Genomic DNA, 22718 nt, shown 5'->3' with positions numbered 1-22718 from the left:
TAAGGAAAAAGTTAAATTTGTTTTTTTTATTCCTTTTTTGTTACCGAGATTTATTTCATGAATTGAGATTTTAGTAAGTTTTATTTGGCCATTAAGGTTCTCTAGTATCTATATTTTCTTAATTATAATATTAATTATGACTTATATCACTAAATGTTAGTAACAAAATAGGTTCAATTAAGATTTAAGCTGACGTATGGCTATGTACAAACTTTTTGAGAACTGCTCATTTAGGGTAGAAAAACTTATATTAATATAGCAGCTAAAATACATTCATCTAAACAAAGAATAAGTATAGTGAGGTTGTGTTAGAAAACAAGTTTTTGACAAATCTTTATTGCGAAGCATTGGACGGGAACATTCAGCGAAGTAAGGTTCTCCTTATTTAAACAAAAGAGTATTTAAGTTTCCTTACTTTCAATCTAAAAGACATGTCTAAAAAACCCAACCGAGCACTCCTTGAATCACAATGTTTACTATAAAATGAATTCTTTTTCTATAGGTATAGTGGGAACTTATCAAGTTATCTCTCGGTAGCGGAATCTCCTGAGTTCTTGCTAAATCAGAAGATTCGTGGGATTACAGAGACCTTGGCCGGGAAACCCTGCCGGAATTATTTTGCGGATGCTTCTATTATTTCTATTATATTAAACCATTGTTTGTTGCCGAGTAAAAAACAGTTTAAATGTTATATTTGTTAATAATTAAAGAAGGCCTTATCACTGCGGATAATCTTGATCTCGTGGCCATATACTCGGGCGGGTTAAGTAGTCAGTCAGTAAAGACGGTCGCGCGGCTGCGTACGCTTGCCGTTCGCTTACGACGCGCGAAAACGGTTGAAACGTCGAAGTTTAAAAATAAAATGTTTGTAGGTAGTTTAATTTAGTGACATCTTTTGCGATAAAAGTATGATATTAATATAATAAGAGGTAAATAAAATTCTATACATATTACACATGTTCATAAATAATATAGCTACATAATACATACTTAGGCTGAAAAATTACCCATACCATCCGTATACATATGTATAAATAAGGTATTTTGAAATGAAATTATCTGTAGGTACTTATACATTTTTGCTATAAGGTACAGCGGGGAAAATCCCGACTGGGGGGGTTATATGTATATGACACGCGTGCCATATACATAGTTATGTGCACACTCTATTTAATAAATTTAATAATGCAAACATTGTAAAACATGAAAAAAGAATGGATTAGTTGCAATTGATCGACAGTCGAAATTGTCCCACTGTACCTTATGATATTTTGTTAAACATGTTAATTTACCGTTTTAATGAAGAACTATTTAATACTGGACTAACAAAGCCTATATAAAAAAGCGTACCCCTGAAATGTGTGGGTCTTTTAGGCGTAAAACTAGATGACGCTTTTCGCAGCCTGGAAGTGGCCAAAATCATATTTTATAAGAACAAATGACATCTTTCTTTATTTTAAAATCATGAAGTCACGTAAATATACATTTCGAAAAAAAAATCTAGACATCTTCTTGTGTAGTTATAATAGTATTTTAGGCGGCGCTAAAAAATCGAGGTACGATTCTTAGTATGAAGTACCTATGTATGTAAATCCTATAGGTATAGGTAAATAATCCTTGATTTTAATACAAATCCTTCTAGGTAGGTACTTGGATAGCAATTAATATTGATAGGTCTAGGTGCTAGGTGTTATAATTAAATTATAATATAGGATAAATTATAAAAAAAGTACTTATTTCATTTTAATAACTTAAAAAAAAATTAGGATAATATGATATAAGGTACTTACAGCGGCTATGTTACTTAATAACTAGGTAGGTACATTTCCATTTGTATTTTTTTTAAATGGTTTTTATGGCAATTTGTCTCAGACTTAGCTCTTATGATCTAATTAGGAGAAAACATACCTATCCCATCCCAATATATTTTATTCCATTCCATAACCGTTTTTTCACAGACTTTGCATGACGGTCATTGAATGAAAAAAAAAGGATAATTTGAGATTGAGACACATTTTACCTCTAAAATACCCAAATAAAAAAAGTGTAGTTTACTGTGTTGAAATAAAATGGCTTATCTGCAGTGTCCTCGGCTAATCTTGAAAAGGCAGAATTACTCAACTTGGCTGAGGCAAATACAGATAAAGGAAAATATTGAAAGAAAACTGCATTTGTACTTGTTGTGAAAACTGTATTTGTTATTGTGTTACAATACGCCTCACTGAGCGTTCAATCAAAGAATTGTAAACTTCTTCCAGTGACTTCTCAAACTCTCAATTCCTAACAGTATTTTCTAACACGTATATAAAAATCAGTCTTGAGAATTTAAGGAAAGTTAGTGTTTATTTTTAGCAATGGCGCTCATGGCAACGGACCGAACTAGGTAATATACAAACTTTATATTATGTCGATACAAACTATACATTATCTCAAAGTTTTATCCTTGAGAAAATGTGGAAAGTCTTTGGGTCTGGGCTCTTAGTCCAAAACAGTTTTCATCTAGTCGTATAGTCTTAAAGATCCTAGGATTCGGTCATCGTAAGCGGTAACCTATGGCTCCAATTCAACGCAGCCATTTTCTGTACTTGAGGCTAAAAATAGCGTGATGAGCACTCAAGACCCCTAATGCCTCATGATGGGAAAATTGCACAGTTCCTACTATTGACCGGCGAACACTCTTGTTCAATGTTGTTGCCACTTGTTGCATTTGAAGTATTGGGTACTCCGATACAGCAGGGCAAATATCCACTGGGGGACAATTATTTACATTAGTAGCTGATCAATTTTTTCCATTATTACACTATGATGTCGAGTTCTTCATGTATCCACTGAACAAGCCTACCATATAAATAGAACCGGTGGACACTATTTAATAATGCAAACATTGTAAAACATGGAAAAATGGACCAGTTACATTTGCCCCTCAGTCGAGATTTGCCCCGCTGTACCTTACAAAATCATAGTATGTACTCGTACATCCAAAGGGTCGAGTGTCTCTATACGGAGTTATATACCGTGTTGTTTTTGTTTTCCGTTAAATTTGACACGTAGCTAGGTTCATTATCAGGAACCACCCTGTATATCACTTTCAGTTAAATTCCCAAAAAAAATTTTTTCATCATTTTTATACATAATAAATGAATTTATTAGTGTGAGAGACCCTTAAGAATAACATTTAAGTTAGTGTCAAGTGATTTACGGCACATGTCAAAACAAATAACATTAGGAATTGGTAAAGGGTGTCACACACGTGTTCAGTAATTATCTTTATTTTGTTAATAACTCGATAACCGTAAGAGTTAAGACGCTAGTTTCTTAGAGAAATTAATTGTATTTGATCTAAAGAACCTTCCCTTAAAGTTAACGGAATTCAATAAAAACAGGTTATATATGTATAACGACCTTGGTACATCTAATCCTCATTTAGTTCTTGCCGAAATCTCATTGACATATATTTGCGGCTAAAGAGAACATTCCTATCTTTAGATAAGATACTCTTAATCATATAATGAAGACGTAGTTTTAATGGTGGCACCTATATTCATATCTGTTGCTATGTCATCTATGACCTAACATGAAACGTTCCTACAAATGAAAATTAATTGTAATTGATTGACGAAAAAATAAAAAAGCTACCGTTAAAGTTAACGAAATTCAATAAAAGCAGGGTGTATGTATTTTAGGACTTAATAGTTCGAAATAAAGATATATTGGATCGAATTATCTGTGAAAAGATAAGAATCAACCAGATACCTAATAGTAATGAGAAAATCATCCAAAAACGGATAGGTATACATACTGTACTTGGTATTACCTATTGCAAAAATTCAATAAGATCGTGTCAGATATTTTGCGGCCTTTGTAACATGTTTTTGCCGGTGACTGTACAGAAATAGTCATTCATTATGCTTGACATTTAAATTTGAATTCATGGTTTATATAAAATGCTTAGCCTAAACAGCTAATCGCATCTTTTAGGAAGAATATCAGGTTTATAAATCAAGGTTATTTCTTCTGCGAATTAGTACTGACTACTGATTATAGTGATTATTGACAAAAAGTGTTGATTGGGTTATTATACAAGCCAGCTTCCGGTATCTATTAACGTAAACAAATTCGCATGCCTAAATATGTATTTCAAGGGTAATGCAAGTGTGTGAAGTGTGTAAATAATGTTTATGTTCAGCGGTAGTCAGAAAACTCTACATACAGCATCAATCATTATTTGCGTGAGCAGTACCTATCAGGCGATATGTATGCCTACACGACATCAGTGTGCGTAGCCGAATGCACAAACGCTCACGATAGGTGCACGATAGTTGCACGATAGTATCTCTTTCGTATCTATCTATCTCTTTCGCTCTTGCGTATTGGCGCGACAGAGCCAGACTACCTTTCTGCGGCGTTTCGATTTCATTCGGCTACGGGGCTTGGCCACTAAACTTTTTTTTGTACTCGAAATGTAGCAAAGTTTTTAAGAAAATATAAAGCAAGAACAATATTTGTATTTGGTTATTTCGCGGTTTTGGTTTCAAAGTATCGTCCCTACTTTGAAAAAAAAAAAAACTCGTATCTTCTGTCAATGAAAAGACGAATGTAGTAACTATGTAGGTATGGGATGGGATGCACGGAAGCATAGGTATATGGATAATGCGTTTTAACTTTAAATAGCAGTGTGAGATAATCCTTCCCTCACTGTATGTGGCCGATCAAATAATAAGGTAAGCTGCTTTTCACACAAAAAACTTTTTCATATTTTCGAAATACATAAATCTCTACATACACATGATTCAAAGTACCCAAACTTAATGAAGTTTGCATAATTTTAACGGTTTAACTGTTAGTATATCGTTTTCCCTTTCGCGAAGAATAGGCGTGCTTGATGTTCAAAAATCACAGTTCGTTAGGTTAGGAACAGGTTGGTCTGTCGAACGATATGGTCTCTTGATGTCTTATAATATTTACCTACTACTTTACAGCTGTCGATTCATCTACATATAATTTTAATAATCTTTCAGAAATGAAAATTTAAATCCGTCATAGAAACTATTCGGTCATTTGTCAAGACTTGAAGAGATGGACAGACACACGGAATTTTGCATTTACAATTGTGTTGGAACACAATATCTGTAAAATCGCCACTCATTTGTCAAGAATTTTTGTATTCGTTAAAATTCTTTACAACCTTTACAGTGACTTATTATTGTTATTATAATCAAGCTATTTACCATAACGACTACTGTCGTCACGCTCCGGCCTTTGTTTTACTTTTTAACTAAGATATACCTCTACTTAATACTGAATGTAGGTAAGTTCAGTCCTCTTTAAATAAGTACACTGTAAACCAAGATTATTATTTTATTTTTTATTTATACGAGTAGGTTCAAAATCAAGTATATAATTTATTACTTGTACAAGCACGCCGGGACTTATGTTACAAGTATTGTCTTAAACTCGTATCAAAACACTATCCAAACCAATCCAAACTGTGAAAAATTGTTAAATTCGAACCGGGTTTGAATTAGCACCGAGTGTGGACAATGATACGCGGGTGTATTGTGCAGTTAATGCAGGGTTACTGCCTTTATCATGATTACACATAATAAATGCCTTACTAACCAAAGGTTGCGCCTTTGCGCGTACGCAATGGTAGCTGAGGCTTAGGTTTTACTCATTGCCGTGCGGTTTAAGATACTTTCCCAAGATTTTGCGCCTATAAAATATATTTATTTGGGAAAAAAAATGAGTAGGCATACATTAGGCATACAATTGTCTTATTATTAAGTTGCGACCAGATATAACCAAGTATAATTACCGTAATTTTTGGCACTCATATAGCAATCTAGGTAAGGATATAAAGAAATGGAATGAAACACATATGATGTGAAGTTTTTAATTCAGGGGGCCTATTGGACTCAAAAAAGTAGCAAAATAGTTGTAAAACTTTAATACTTAATGATACTTTGTGACAAGCACGACGTCAGGTGCAACTAGTCTGTCAAAGTAGACCGGTACTTTTTTCGCATATTCCAGATGGAATCCTAAATAAAAGTTGCCCAATACCGTATATTCACCCCGTATACTTACATATAATATAGATGACTAAATAAAAACCCTGTATTATTTAAAGATTTGAAGATACCAGTGCTGTTATCAACCGTCACATTTTAATGGAGGTTTGACCTTTATCCAAACATACTTAATTCATAATAAGCTTTACTAATCTAAAATTAGATTCTGTAAATAAAACATGACTAGCTATGTTGTAGAAGTTGATAACTCTGTTTAGTCGAGGCCAGGGACAAGAAGCAAATCATTGGTACTTAATGCTAATATTTTCATATTGCATTACATAAAGAAAATTATTACACAGAAGTTTCTAGTTTTATTTATGATATGACATGTAGGAGAAATATGAAATTACTATGAAATACTGAGGAGTGACGTCACGGTCAATTCATTTACTTTATATCTTTCTCTTTGACTTATTAAATATAAATTATATAAAATATGTTTAAATAAACTTATCCATATTTTTCTTCTAATTATTTAGGTGGTGCTTTATTTCGTGCACTGCATAAAATATAAATTTTATTTTTAAGTAGGTAAGTATAGGAAACTAGCCTATTACCAAACACTTTACCTACGAATTTAACGTAGGCTAAAAAAATCAAATTATCTACTTTAAGCAAAAATAAAATACATCACATCTTGACCAACACTTTTTACATAATGTTTGGTCATAATATTGCGGTTTTGTGTAGACAAAACATAGCTATTAAGGAACATAATATTACCGTCATAGTCCAAGCAAATTACTTACTTTTGACAGGCATGAACGCAACAATAAATACGGAAAAATCTTATAGCCTGCGAAGGTACTCTAAGTTCGTTTTCACATTATCCGATCCGATATCGGATGTAGGACCGATATCCCGTACATTGCAGGCGCCATCTTGGATTTTTTCCATATAATACTCCATGGCGCACGAAATGAAACTGTCCCAGTTGCACTAATATGGAAGAGTGGTAAAAGGAGTGAACGATTAGGCTAGTTCACACAGAGCGATGCAAACGGCTAATGTAGACGTGTTTCGGCCGAGGAGCTTCCTCAAGAAAACGACTTGCCTCGGTCGAGGCAAGCCTAAGCTGAGCGTTTTCCACGCGAGCACAACTGTCTCCCGCAACGTGCCTCGCTCTCTGCGGGCCCTCCCATTAGCGTCTTGTCTACGCGCCCTGTGTACCTAAGCAACATCATTTGCGTGGAATTAGAAAACCACATCTCGCTTCTAATTTTGGCTAATTACGCAGATGCATGATCTTTTCAACCACAGCCTTGATTCAGCATGTGCAATGCAGCTACCCGGAACATAAACTTGGGTAATTACTATCGTAAAATTGTATATGTATCTTTTTTAGTGTTTATAGCAATTCGTCTTGTGACTTTGTCGCTTTTTATGGTTTAAATAGGTAGGAGTGTTTACGTATTAGTATATATGTAATCTTAATTTAAGATAGATTAAATGATGGTGGAACTAACAAAAAAAATACCCATAATGAGACTCGAGATGATATAGGTCATGAGATATTTAGATAGGCACGTTAGAATCTCTCTTTCAAACTTAGCGACAGTAAGTGGTGGTTTAGGTTAGCTACCTATGCAATCTGTAAGTATATAAGTACATATTCTTTATTGCACTATTTTACATGTAAAATTATACAGAATATTAAGTGAGAGTATAACTAGGTAACAACAGGCGGTCTTATCGTTAAAAAGCGATCTCTTCCAGACAACCTTAGGGTAACTGTAAAGACGGAACAGAAACAAATGTAGGTAAGTAAATATATGTATTTTTTCATACAGATACCATTTTCATTTGAACTTAAGGAGTGGATAATATTGGCTTCGGTTACCGCGATAGTTACTCATGAAATAAAACTATGGAAACGGATTACTTATGGCCACGAACGCTGCAAAGTGTCCGAAACATCGGGATGAATTTTTTATACGCGATATAATCCGTTTCCATAGTTTTATTTCTTAAGGAGTGGTTCAATTCAAATACCTAGGTAGCCAAAATCTAAAAATAAACATTAAAGTACCTACACATCACAAATCTGAGTAAGAAAAAATAAGCTATTGAATATTATAATAGCACTGTTTGGTTTTAAGAATAGGAACCATAAAAAATAATGATTCAAAATACGTGACCACGATACAGAAATATGACTAGCAATTTACCTACAAAGTATACTGGTATACTGTAAAAACTATTATTTTAGTACCAGTGGGTAGATGTATTTATATATGTTTGGTAAACATTACATTGTCATATGTGTCGTGCGTCCGATTTCTAAATTCACTAATCTTAAATTAATTTTAACTTTTAGTAGGATATGTCAATAATTACTGTACTAATTAAAGTGTCGCGACAGTTAACTCGATACATTGGTGATAGGTAAACCTATAGTGATGGAACTAATGTGTAACATAAATTTAAATAATAATATATAAAGTGTAATAATAAAAAAAAAAATAACACAGCGATTACCGATGGACTTGATCACTTTTTCTTTAGTGGGTAAATATATATTATAATCGTATGCTTCAGTTTATATTCTATAAGGTACAGTGTGGCAAATCTCGACTGGGGGGAAATTGTAACTGATCCATTTTTTCCATGATTACACTATGATGTTGAGTTCTACACTGTATCCACTGAACACGACTACCATATACAACCGGTGGACACTCTATTTAATAATGCAGACATTGTAAAACACGGAAAAAATGGATCAGTTACATTTGCCCCCCAGTCGGGATTTGCCCCGCTGTACCTTAGTCAATGCCAGTAAACTATTTTTATTTATTTATTTATTTAATTATTTAAGGTTCGCCAACAGGTGTAATACATAATCTTACATATTTAAACGGAAAATAAAATAGCTTGCTTTGGTATTCACCCAATTACAGGCAAACACGACATGCTTACGTTTAACAGTGAAAGTTTGTTTACCTACTTAATTACATAATAAGTACTTATTCTAAATAGTGGGTTGGTACATTATTACAGTTGTACTACTTGTACTTCAGTTGTACTTCTAAGTTACAATTACGCAATAACCAGTAGACAAGTTAAAAATAATCTTGCTATCAAATCGAATACTAATCTAACTTTTTTATTGCTACAGGTACAAACATAAAATTAGACTTACGTAAAAGAAAGTTTTAAATCAGTGATAACATGAAACTGTTATAACAAAATTTATAGTGCAATAAATTGAAGAACAATGTGTGAAGGGAAGAAGCCTAGCATTGAGAAGGCGGAGAAGGGGAAAGAAGTATTGCCGAAGCCGGGAGAGACGTGGCGGATCGTGAAGAATGTTGTCATCATCAGCGTGGCGTTCATGCTACACTTCACAGCTTACAGTGTAAGTATCACTGCTTATATAGTGCTGAACAATGTGTGAAGGGAAAAAGTCTAGCATTGAGAAGGCGGAGAAGGGGAAGGAAGTATTGCCGAAGCCGGGAGAGACGTGGCGGATCGTGAAGAATGTTGTCATCATCAGCGTGGCGTTCATGCTACACTTCACAGCTTACAGTGTAAGTATCACTGCTTATATAGTGCTGAACAATGTGTGAAGGGAAAAAGTCTAGCATTGAGAAGGCGGAGAAGGGCAAGGAAGTATTGCCGAAGCCGGGAGAGACGTGGCGGATCGTGAAGAATGTTGTCATCATCAGCGTGGCGTTCATGCTACACTTCACAGCTTACAGTGTAAGTATCACTGCTTATATAGTGCTGAACAATGTGTGAAGGGAAAAAGTCTAGCATTGAGAAGGCGGAGAAGGGCAAGGAAGTATTGCCGAAGCCGGGAGAGACGTGGCGGATCGTGAAGAATGTTGTCATCATCAGCGTGGCGTTCATGCTACACTTCACAGCTTACAGTGTAAGTACCTATACCTAATCAATTTAGATTCCTGTTAGATTTTTTAGCAACCACTTCATCACGTTAGACCATTATCACGTGACGTGACGTGATCTCTAGGCTAACATGGGACTCCTTGTAAATTGTCGTATCGGCAAATCGGGATCTGCCTATCTCGTTCCAGTCTAGGGTACCCAAGTCATCCTTTAGTTGATTCTACGTATGTCCAGTCAACCAATTAGAACCCTAGGCCACTCTACAACCATGTCACAATAAGAAGCAATAAGAGATTTCTTACAATCTGATGAAGGTATAACGTCACTATGACATAGTTCTACAGTGACCTAGGGTTCCAATTGGTTGACTGTACAGTGTGAAGTATGAAATGTCAATACGACAACCGTTGCAAAGAACGACTAATACGCTAGAAACATGACTTTTCATAACGTCTGATACCCGGATCCATTCTTTCTGATTTTCCGGAATGTTAAAGTATACCAAAATATTGGGTTGGTAAGAAAGTAATGAGCGATCGAATGAATTCCACATAAAATTTTTGAGAGAGTTCTAGAATCTTCTATGGTCGAAAGTATATAAAGGGCGAGTCGCACAGTTTCTCGTCAGTCATTCACTAGCTGTCGCCGAGCTAATATAAGGAAGAAAATGGACGAATTAAAAGTGAATGTAAGGCATTGCTTACTATATGAATTTCAGTCTGGCCATTCAGCCGCCGAAGCAGTGCGTAATATATGTCAGCGTGTTGCTCCTGAAGTTGTGTCTGAGGCCACGGCGAAACGATGGTTCCAGCGGTTTCGTAGTGGCGACTTTTCATTATCAGATCAACCTAAGTCTGGTCGACCGGTGAAGATTGATGTAGCCAAATTAAAAACCTTAATTGAAGGAGAACCGAGGCTAACGAGTCGTACTCTTGCTACCGAGTTAGGCTGCTATCATGTCATCATAGAAACACATTTACACGAGTTGGGAAAAAACTACAAATACAGTGTTTGGATACCGCACGAACTTGATAGAGATCAACTAAACCGCCGTGCCGATATCTGCATACAACTTCTGTCTTTTCGCCGCATATTCAACTGGTTGGACCATCTTATCACTGGAGATGAAAAATGGGTCTTATATATAAATCACACACGCAAACGTCAGTGGCTAGCTCCAAACGAAAAAGGAATAGAGGCACCAAAAACAGAGCCTCACCCGAAAAAAGTTATGCTGTCCGTTTGGTGGGATATTCATGGTATTATTAACTGGGAACTCCTACCAAGTGGAATGACTGTTACCGCATCAGTATACTGTAATCAGCTTGAAAATTTAAACCAAAAAATCTGTCAGAATCGTCCACAGCATGCTAAAGTTTTTTCTTACACGACAATGCTCGCCCACACATTGCAAAAGTGACTCGGCTAAAGCTATTGGAGCTAGGTTGGAAAGTGATACCTCATCCACCGTACTCTCCAGACTTGGCACCTACGGATTACGCATTGTTCAGATCGCTAAGCAATGCCTTGAATGAAAAAAAGTTCGATGATCAAGCCCATCTACGACAGTACATAGCTGAGTTTTTTGAATCTAAACCTAAGAACTTCTTCGCCGATGCTATTCATTCTTTACCAGAACGATGGAGACAAGTAGTAGATAACGAAGGCCATTATATTTTTGATAAATGATTAAAATAATAAATTAAATAAAAATTACAACATTGGTTATGATTCGCTCATTACTTTCTTACCAACCCAATATACTAAATAGTGCCTGTAGACAAATCAGGGTTGCCAACCCGATTTGTTTTCCTTCCTGATATAGTTGCCATTGGTTTCGCCAGTATTCTTTCACGCTATACATTGCTGATGGATATCCATTATGATTTCAGGGGGCAGCCAATCTACAGAGTTCGATTAACGCCGAGGCGGGACTGGGTACAGCGTCACTGGCGGCCGTGTACGCTGGTCTCATCTTCTCGAATATATTCCTACCCGTGCCTGTTATCAAGTAAGTGTAAATATATATAGTCCAGTCCAGAAAATGGCTACAACATTCTATGCCACAGCTATGTGGGTTGACTTTTTTGGGGTGTTTTTAATGTTATCCCTGAACTTTTGAGTGTTAGGTAGGTTACAAGGTCTACCTGTGAGTATTAGCTCGTACAAGGAAAACTCATTACCATACATCGGGGTTTTGGGAGCGGGAATGAATTCGTGTATTTATAACTCTGTTTATAGTAACTTGAATTACTTAAATATAGATTAAACTATGTATCTGGCTCCAAATGTACCTAGAAATGTTATAGTAATGACTGACTCGTTTTCACCCTTTTTGGGCTAGTGAAAATCATTCCCGCTCCCAAAACCCCGATGTATGCTCATTACTTAAATTATCGTCGTGTCGGGTGGTAATTCTAACGGTTATTATTGCGTGTATTGACAGTTTACAAGCGTTTTAAGTAAAATGTGTTATTTATTTAAATAATGTTGCGAAACATAACTTTTGATCGTTTTGCGAGGTTTTGCTGATTTCTATTACAAGTAACATTTTTAGATTTGGATTCGAACCTACACCTATACCTACTTAATTTTTTTCATATCCAGTGAAGTCTCCTAACAAGACATCTTATTAAATATAAAATATTAAATTTCAGATGGATGGGCACAAAGTGGGCGATGTCCCTGTCCTTTATAACGTACATGCCATACATGGCGGCGCAGTTATGGCCGCGTTTCTACACCATGATACCTGCAGCACTGATGGTCGGTTTGGGCGGAGGACCTCTTTGGTGCTCTAAATGCACGTACATCTTTGTGGTAAGTGTGCGATGTTCTTTATAGCACACATGCCATACATGGCGGCGCAGTTATGGCCACGGTTCTACACCATGATACCTGCAGCACTGATGGTCGGTTTGGGCGGAGGACCTCTTTGGTGCTCTTAATGCACGTACATCTCTGTGGTAAGTGTGCGATGTCCATTACGATATGTTGGTTATACACCACACCCATCACGAGGCTGACAATGGGATTGAGCAGCGAGCCACGGTGCACCGTGGCAGCGAGCAACCATGCACCACCAATGTCCTTTATAATGCACATTGCCGGTTATACATCGGTCAATTTGATGGTCAGTGTGTGCGGCGGGTCCTCTGGTGTGCTAAATGCACGTGCATGTCTGTGGTAAGAGATCGGTGTTCTTTTTATTTCACATGTTAGTTATATACTGTATTCGTGACGGTCATGATAAATACATTCCCGTAAATATCTGTGGTGAGTGATGTTCTTTATAATGCACATGTCGCTTTTCTAGTACCAGTAGTACCTACATAATAATAATAATAGGCCTTTGCATCTATAACAGATGATTTAAGCAGCATCCTTGCGACACTTACGTTCGTGACTGTATAGCCCAATTCGAGAGAGGATCCTCCCTCGTCCACACACACGGCAGTACCTACATATCGTCACTACTTTTAAAAAATCTCGTATCTCACGCTGTTCCTCAAAGTTAAAACGCAGTAAGTCTATATGCATTCCATACATACTTACTACAATTTTCTTTTCATTGACAGACGAAGATACAAGTTTTTTTTAACCCCCGACGCAAAAACGACGGGGTGTTATAAGTTTGACGTGTCTGTCTGTCTGTCTGTCTGTCTGTCTGTCTGTCTGTCTGTCTGTTTGTCTGTGTGTGTGTCTGTCTGTGGCACCGTAGCTCCCGAACGGGTGAACCGATTTCGATTTAGTTTTTTTTGTTTGAAAGCTGAGTTAGTCGGGAGTGTTCTTAGCCATGTTTCATGAAAATCGGTCCACTATGTCGCGGTCGGGGGTTTTTTCAAAATTTTAATTTTGTGGTTTTTTTAACCCCCGACGCAAAAACGACGGGGTGTTATAAGTTTGACGTGTCTGTCTGTCTGTCTGTCTGTCTGTTTGTCTGTCTGTTTGTCTGTGTGTGTGTCTGTCTGTGGCACCGTAGCTCCCGAACGGGTGAACCGATTTCGATTTAGTTTTTTTTGTTTGAAAGCTGAGTTAGTCGGGAGTGTTCTTAGCCATGTTTCATGAAAATCGGTCCACTATGTCGCGGTCGGGGGTTTTTTCAAAATTTTAATTTTGTGGTTATTAATGTAGTGACGATATACACCATAATATCAGCGGTGGTATGGTGGAGAGTTGGTGGCGGGCCCAATATGGTGCGCTAATGTCTGTGGCAAGCTATCGATGTTTCTGATTAGCAATATTGTAAAACGTTTCTTTGCTCATTGTAAATCAGCAGGAAACATGTGTAGTTTATATTATCAATATTTTGAATATATATCATTTTGTTAAACTTAAATTACGCTGTTATAAATAAATAAATAAATAAATATTGGGGACACCTTACACAGATCAACTTAGCCCCAAACTAAGCAAAGCTTGTACTATGGGTACTAAGCGACGACATACATACTTAAATAGATAAATACATACTTATATACATAGAAAAAAACCATGACTCAGGAACAAATATCTGTGCTCATCACACAAATAAATGCCCTTACCGGGATTCGAACCCAGGACCGCGGCTCAGTATAATAGCATGATAACGCATTGGTATAATAACTCATTGTCGTTATAGTAGTAATAGGAACAATGTCGCGTTTGTGATCTAGTCTTATCAAGTGTTAGATGACTTTATCTCACTTATTAGTCATAGAGGTTATTCAACTCATCAAAGTGGTTTTTGTTTTGCTATTACTTTGATAAATACCTTTTCCAAGACAATAAGTCTCTTCATAAATCATAAATGTATTCTTATGTGAAATTGTTAAACATAACCACAGTATAATAAAGAGTAATACTATCGTACAGTATGGCCATTCCCGCTCTCCGTTGAAAGTGCCGCCCACCCGCTTTCGGTTACCTCACAGTTACCGCCTGTCAAAAACGCGACCAGTCGACCTGTCATATTTCACTCATACAGGCATGATACGCGCGTAGACGAGCTTAAACTGTGTGCGTAGGAACGCGCCTCTTTCATATATTTGATCGCCATTGTTCGAGGTGTGACACAAAGCGTATGTATTATTTAATTTCAGGTGTCAGAGGTGCACAGCAAGATATCAAACATTCCCGCCGAGGCGCTGCTGGTGCGTTTCCTGGGGCTGTTCTTTATGATCTTCCAGATGAATCAGGTGTGGGGCAACCTGATATCTTCTCTGGGTAAGTTTTCCAAAGCAAATTTCATGTAGTAGATATAAATAGAACAACAGACTAGAGACTGTAGGATTAGTAATCGGCAAGCAATTAAGGTTACAATCGCAGTTTTTCAGTTTTGAACTGAAGCCGTACCGCGAAAAATGTAAATCAAAATTAAGTGGCCTGTCCCACCATCGCTTTTGTAGAATTAAAACGATTAAAAGAAGAGATAATTTTATAGTTAATCGTTTTTCGCAGGGAGCGCAAATAGACCTTCAGTAGCTCAAATTGTGAATTTTCAAGATCAATTTATGGTCGAAAAGTATTGTTACTACTTCTACAATTTGTTTTTTTTTTCAGTCCTTTCATCATCTGATAACGCAGCTGCCGTGACAGCCGTGAACGAGACGATGATCCCAGTGTTGTGCGGAGCCAACTTTCTACCTAGTGCTGACGCGGGGGAGGCGTTACAGGCTCAGCCGCAGGCCAAAATACAGACCATTGCTGGTTAGTATTATTTTAAATGGAACTTTACAGTTGACAGCCCACTAACCTTGAGTTAAGCGGGTGTTGCAAGTGATATACGTAGTACTATAACCACCTAAAATTTTCCAAATATAAAAAAGAAGTGGGGTGGACAACTTTGAAAAAACATGGCCTATTTCTATATCATACGACTCTGTGACCTGGCATCAGCGTCAATCTCAAAAGTTTTGCCAAAATATGAATTATTTTTCAGTGAGATTGAACGTGTTTTCTTTTAACATCCATACCCTTTTTGTAGGTATTTATCTCGCGTGCATGGCTGGGGCAGCGTTGATTGTTGCCGTAGGTGTGGATTCTATGAAGAGGTAAGTACCTTAAAACCAATCTAAAGTACACGTCGAAATTAAATCTTCTATGAGCCCTCCGCGGCATTGAACTTCAGTATTTTATGTGGACATTATTAAGTAATTGTACTGCAGTGGAGGGAAAATACTTGCGAATACTTCTATTCCTTATTTTTAGTTTATCTTATTTTGAACTCTAAGCATTCACGTATTGCTGCAAGCAAATATTACTCAAGCGAGTCTTTAAAATATTCTTTCTAACTTCAGATACGACTCGGGTCGCAGTGGTTCTGGCGAAGGCAAATCCGGGCTAGAACTCCTGGCCGTCACTCTCCGGTTATTGGTGGAGCCGAACCAGCTGCTTCTCATCATCATCAACGTCTTCATTGGCATGCAGCAGGCTTTCTTCGGGGCTGACTTTACTGCGGTGAGAAATTAATGAAAATATTAGATTAAATACATACCGGGTATCACCCGTTTTCGTTTTAGCGTTGGTTTTAGGGACATCCGGTATAATATGAGGGTTTTATTTTGGTGGAAAAAAAGTGTTGCTAACTTATAATACCTAAGACGTTGTTAGGCTATGCCTATAGTAGGTATACACGGTGTTTCCGGTATCACTCAAAACCTCAGACACTCCAACTGATTTTTATTTTTTTAAACGTATCTAGAATGTTCAGTTTTTAATCTGATGATTATTATTTTTTTAAATTGAGTTTTAAATTTTCTGTGCAGCTCTACTCGGCTTTTAACTCTACACTCAATAAAATAATTGCTAGCTACCATCATAAACCTTCAAACTGTTTAATTGTGTACGTTACTGCAACGACATAAGGTTTACCAATAGACAGCTATGTCAATGTAAAGCACTTTAACCTGTGTCACAGTAAACTTCAAATTGGACAGGTGACTCAGTAAGCAAATTTAAACCTAAAATTCAAAATGACAAGGTTGTAATTAGGTACGAGTTCAATTTGTTATGACTTATGATAAACTTTAAAATTAAACTGACGCACAACGTCTATCTCGTAGCGGAAAAAATAATCGTCCAAGTAACCAGCCAGTATTAATACCCTTAAATACTGAAAAAGATATACAACCTCTAACAATATGATATGCACAATGTTGTATTACAAATTTGTAGAATGGGCACGTAAACAATAACTAATAATACAAATTAAAACAAAAAATATTACCCCCATCAAGATATAGCTCAATCGATTCTACTCTCGATTCTGAACAAACAGTTTTCAGGTTTTTAGTGTTAAGTGAAACACGGTGTATAGTATTGAACTGAAATACAAAACACTTGCACATTATAGGTACATCTTTAACATAAGATGGAAGATGTAGCAAATCCAGCCGTGGGCGATGAAAATATGTACATGAAAAGTTGCTAAATATTTATAGTTTATTTACACCGCAATACAATACACAATTACTCATGGATATTTACAAAAGAAGGAAATTTACACATAATATTTCAATGGATGGGAAATAGTTATTTGTTATACAAGGGGGCAAAGTTGTATTTTAACGCCGAGTGTGGAATTGAAAAACGAGCAAGTGAAAGGATTCTATAGTTGAACCACGAGCGAAGCGAGTGGTTCGAGAATAGAATCCTGAACTTGCGAGTTTTTTAACACACGAGAAGTAAAATAGATTTGCACCCGAGTGTAACACAAAACTTTTCCCCTCACTATAGCGAGGAAACTACAACGCAAAAAATGCGTTTATCACTGCTTCCAGTAGTTCCACAGGTGGTAATAAATCATCTTTATTAGTAGATTCACCTACTTTTATCAATTTTAAAGCTGTTAATTTGGCTTTATTCAAGGTCAAATTACTTTACCCACTAGTGAATAAAATGCGTTTTTACCCGCTGGTATTAAAAGACAAAACACGTGTTTCCGAGCTAGTGAGGGGAAAAATACAATATTTGTGTCTTGCCTCAGGAAATTTACACATAATATTTCAAAGGATGGGTAAAATACAATATTTGTGTCTTGCCTCAGAACATCGAAAAAATATATACATTTAAACATAAGACGCACGCTGGCAGCGGTATTCACTTCCATAGCAAGGAGGTTGGTCGTTCCATCGTCTACAGACGGATTGATAATAGGGTTGTTCATGTTTTCAGTCATTCGTGTCATGCGCCATCGGGACGGGCACTGTGGGATTCGTCATGATGGTGTTCGGCCTCTCGGACGCTATAGGGTGCGTGGTCACTGGGTACCTGGCTAAGGTAAGACTGGGATTAACTGTCATTATGTTAAAACAGATGTACGGTCAGCCAAGAAAGTGGTTTACCACTTTTGGATTCTATTTTAAACACAAAAGGTCGAAAAGTGGTAAACCACTTGTTTGGCTGACTGTACAGTGCGAAAAGCTTTTCCGGAAACGTTTGTACAGTGCTAGTTCAGACCCTTTAGCACAACTTGTCTTGTCGTGCGCGTGTCCTTGAAGCCGCGCTTGATGTATGGACTCGCGCGCGATAAGGCAGGTTGTGCTAAAGGGGCGGATAGTGTCAGTATGTCTTGTACTGAGATTAACTGAAGTAACAAGACACGTTCGTACGTTTCCGTAAAAATACGAAGGAAAAGTTTTTCGCACTACATCTACTTATATACCATATTTCGGGTCGAAAAATAAAATTAATGGAGCTTTATTATACAAAAAAAATTGCTAGAGTTAATCCAAGATAAGTTAGCCGGTATTTGGACAGTTTTGCCGGTGTTATTTTGAACGTCACACTTCGATTAAATAAATTATGACATTTATAAAAGCGAGGTTCTACTGAGTGGAACCAAAAAATATTAATTTCTGCTGATGATCATCATCTGCTGGCTGAATATTTAAAGTAAAATCCTCCTTGCGTTTAGATTTCAGGTCGCATGCCCCTGATTATCGGAGCGACGATAGTTCACACCGGGCTACTGGCAACACTGCTGTGGTGGAAAGTGCAAGCGGGTTCTGGTTACGTCATGTACGCGATAGCTGTTCTATGGGGTCTGGCTGACTCTGTGTGGATGGTGCAGATCAACGGTAAGCCATAACACAGCGTCTAACACCTCCGTGTCCGTTAGTGTAGGATACCCCTAATTATAGGAGCGACTATTGTCTATACTGGGCTACTGGCAACATTGCTGTGGAGGCAAGTGCAGGCGGATTCTGGTTATGTCATGTACGCGATTGCTGTTCTGTGGGGTCTGGCTGGCTCTGTGTGGATGGTGCAGATCAACGGTAAGCCATAACACAGCGTCTAACACCTCTGTGTCCGTTAGTGTAGGATACCCCTAATTATTGGAGCGAAGATAGTTCACACCGGGCTTCTGCCAACACTGCTGTGGTGGAAAGTGCAGGCGCATAGAAGGCGCGATCGGATTATGTCATGTACGCGACCGTCGTGCTGTGGGGTCTGGCTGATTCTGTGTCGATCAGTTTCTAACTCTTTGGTAAGAGACTGTGTAAGCCTAGTGCCGTAGTGTTAAGCCTGGCGTCCACTAGGCTCGCCGAGTCGAGCCTCGTTTAATTTGCTTTCTGCATTTCTTATGAGACTGAGTCCATTGGCGACGCGTCGAATCGCATTCAAATGTATAAGAACAAGAACTCGATTCGACGCGGCTCAATTCCGCCATAGTGAACGCCAAGCTTAACACTGTTGGCATGGCAAGCTCTCTGTCGCCATCGCCATTCTGTGGGACCTGCAGGGCTATAATGGTTTCAATTTTATCACTTATCCACGTGGATAAGACGTATGTCACTCTCACACTAACATACTAGAACGTGACGAATGCTTCATCCACATAGATAAATGATAAAATTGCAAGCATAATTGGCAGGCTGAGTGACTCTATTTGGATGGTATAGTACCTACAGAACAGCTCAACGGTAAACCATTCAATGTAGGTTCCAAATCTCCGGTCTTAGTTAATGTAGTGTACCACTGATTATCGGAGCGACCGGGTTATTAGGAACATGTCGGCATGACAAGTAACTGCAGACCTAAATAATATAACATTTATAACTTACATGAACTTCTGCCTTTCCAGCGTACTACGGCATCCTCTTCCCCGGCCGCGAAGAAGCGGCCTTCTCCAACTTCCGCCTCTGGGAGTCCGTAGGCTACATCATCGCGTACATCATCTCCCCCTACCTCCGGACCAGCGCCAAGACCTGGCTTCTCTTTGCCATGATGGTGGTCGGAGTAGCGGGGTACTTCACCGTGGAATGTAAGGAGAGGAAAGCCCAGAATAAACTGCTGGAAAAGGAGAAGTTGGGATGTGAAAAGGGCTGTGATAATATAGCTTTTCAGAGTATCGAGAGGTTTTGATTGAGTGACATTAGGATCTAATTAAATTAAAGCTCTAGTTTGTATGTAAAAGAAGAAAGAAAACACTTTTAGCGTTGTGCAGAATTTATGTATAGAATTATAACTATAGACCGTCAACCAAATCTTGTCACTAGAAAAAGGCGGCAAATTTGAAAAATCGCGGGCTAGCAACACTAGTTTTGAAAATCGGTGGATATTCGCGTGTCATTTGTATCTTATCTATGGAAACCTCCACCCTACGAAGAAGAGAAATAACTAGCATATATCCGTCCCTTTTTAATACATTATCTAATTCGTAAGGAAGTAAAGGATGAGTATACGCGTTTCATATGCTTTTTTTATTAGGGAGGCATTCCAATGCTGCAGGCCCAATGAGCGCCTTGAAAAAAAATATTTGTGGCTGTTCGACGTACATTGCTGGTTTTTGTTAATTTTATAGGGATACCATACTTTAGTTCGATGTACATTGCTACTGCCAAACTTTGGTTGACAGGCTATATTATAAGTTCGTAAGACTTTCTGTCTGTCTTACAGTCTGTAGGTGTCTTTTTTACTTGAAGCCTACGATCAGTGGCCTTTTTTACTACAATGACATTGACACTGACAATTCTGTGCCTATTTCTGGGTTGACAACAACAACATACAACATACTTACAATCACGCCTGTATCCCATAAAGGGGTAGGCAGAGCACATGAAACTGCTAAAGTTACAGTGCCACTCTTGGCAAATAAGGGGTCGAAAGAAAACGAAATTGTGACATTGCAGTGACAGGTTGGCAGCCTCTCGCCTACGCCACAATTTAACCTATATCCCACAGTCGCCTTCTACGACACCCACGGGAGGAAAGGGGGTGGTGAAATACTTAATCCGTCACCATACGGGCACAAGCTGGGCTGGGTTGACAAGTATCATAATAATTGCATAATAATCATCAATAATGTCAATATTACTCAGCGTCCTCCAGCGTCAATATTTCCTTGTTGAACAAGCAATGTACGGCGAAGAGTCGGGCGACAATTTTATTGTCACTGTGGTGAAACATGCCGCTGGTTTTAGGGGATTAGACACACAGGTAAACCAAAACCACTGTCTGACAGGTTGGATCGGGCCTAGAAATTAGGGCTGAGATGCTTATGTGAAGCGATATTTTAAATATTGAATATGTTAATTAAATAAGGGTTAGTTATAGGTACGTATTGCGGGCGATACTGTATTTTCTATATAGATATAGAATATAGATGTTACTATGGCCCAATTACAACCATCGAATTTATTTTTGAAGGTATCCAAAATTTAAGTACCTAAATATGTATTATATGTGAGGATTCTAACATACATATATTTCAATATCTGTGATCCATTTATTATTTTTAGTATATTTTTGAATTTATTTGAATTATTTTTTTATCGTTATTTTATAGCTTGTTCTAAGGTTATTTTATAGTTTTAAGCCATTTAAGTGTTCTATTAAGTTTACCAGTGATATACGAATTACATTATGCTAAGGTACAGTGATACAATTTATTTTGTGATATAAATAAAAAATACAGTTTTTCTTTGTTACCCTTTTCCGATATTCCGACAATGAAATGAAACATCTGATGATATTCATTAATTTCTCAATTTAATGTTTATCTATCATCAAGTAACACACACAAACACACTTATGATAACTTAAATAATAAGTAAACTCTAAAATGAAATAAAAACCTTTAAATTGAATTAAAAACTAAGGTAAGTAAATTAAAATTGCCAAAAATGCTGGCAGCATTCCCTCACTTGCAGCAATGCTTATGCGGTGCGAGAAAACGCCGACAGCTCTCTGGTCACCGGTACTTTCTATGAGCTGCTCAGTTCTTTAAAGAGGATCTGGTGACTTACATACCTATGAGAGTGTCCCACAAGGACATGAGCGCATGGACCCCACGGCCCTAGCCACGGTCTCGATACCCACTGATAGATAGGGAATTTTCAGAATTTGGGACACCCCAATTAGCGAAAGTTGTTAACAAAAATTAACTCACTGTCAGTTTCGTGACGATAATTAAGCATGAAATTTCTATAAAAACATTGTTTTTGGGCATTTCTCAGAGCGTTTCAACTTTTTTGATTTCGGTGGCAGCATTATATTTATTAGGTACCCGAACCCCGTAAGCGTAGCATGAGTTTTCTTTGTTTCTGGTAAAAATCCGCGACTTCTATTAAAATTGACAAAATTTCATGTGACTTTCACTGGAATCACGTAAAAATGCTGCCACCGAAATAAATAAAAAATAACGCTCTGAGAAATGCCCTTTTGTGTTAATAACAAACTTTAAGCGATAATCTACATTCAGAATGTGAATAAACTAAATTTTTAGACAGATTTATGCTTAAATGTCGTCACGAAACTGACAGTGAGTTAATTTTTGTTAACAACTTTCGCTAATTGGGGTGTCCCAAATTC

At 37.4% G+C, this 22718-nt stretch overlaps 1 protein-coding gene across 3 annotated transcripts; it reads left to right on the top strand.

The window, feature by feature from the left end:
* Positions 1 to 791: 791 nt before the first annotated feature.
* LOC125230231 (UNC93-like protein) lies at positions 792 to 20983 on the top strand. Of its 3 annotated transcripts, none has more exons than XM_048135323.1 (12): positions 792 to 929; positions 9193 to 9432; positions 11816 to 11934; positions 12581 to 12743; positions 15005 to 15128; positions 15465 to 15611; positions 15889 to 15955; positions 16202 to 16361; positions 18078 to 18182; positions 18820 to 18982; positions 19990 to 20375; positions 20769 to 20983. In XM_048135323.1, exons 2-11 carry the CDS (start codon positions 9292 to 9294, stop codon positions 20268 to 20270), a joined length of 1470 nt encoding a protein of 489 aa, XP_047991280.1. In that variant the 5' UTR covers positions 792 to 929; positions 9193 to 9291; the 3' UTR covers positions 20271 to 20375; positions 20769 to 20983. The 3 variants fall into 3 exon arrangements, with proteins under 3 accessions (XP_047991280.1, XP_047991281.1, XP_047991279.1); XM_048135324.1 differs by lacking the exon at positions 792 to 929 and adding an exon at positions 2320 to 2383; XM_048135322.1 differs by lacking the exons at positions 792 to 929; positions 9193 to 9432 and adding an exon at positions 9507 to 9948.
* The last annotated feature ends 1735 nt before the right edge of the window (positions 20984 to 22718 follow it).

This window comes from Leguminivora glycinivorella, chromosome 10 (assembly GCF_023078275.1).
Source record: "Leguminivora glycinivorella isolate SPB_JAAS2020 chromosome 10, LegGlyc_1.1, whole genome shotgun sequence".
NCBI classification, from domain to species: Eukaryota; Metazoa; Arthropoda; class Insecta; order Lepidoptera; family Tortricidae; genus Leguminivora; species Leguminivora glycinivorella.
Note: the sequence above shows the minus strand (reverse complement) of the source record. Positions and strands in the feature narration are given on the sequence as shown.

Coding starts and splice junctions, on each gene's coding strand:
- LOC125230231 (XM_048135323.1), top strand. CDS start 9,292: ATGTGTGAAGGGAAGAAGCCTAGCATTGAGAAGGCGGAGAAGGGGAAA. Junction 15,612..15,888: donor CAAAATACAGACCATTGCTG/GTTAGTATTATT, acceptor CCCTTTTTGTAG/GTATTTATCTCGCGTGCATG. Junction 18,183..18,819: donor TCACTGGGTACCTGGCTAAG/GTAAGACTGGGA, acceptor CCTTGCGTTTAG/ATTTCAGGTCGCATGCCCCT.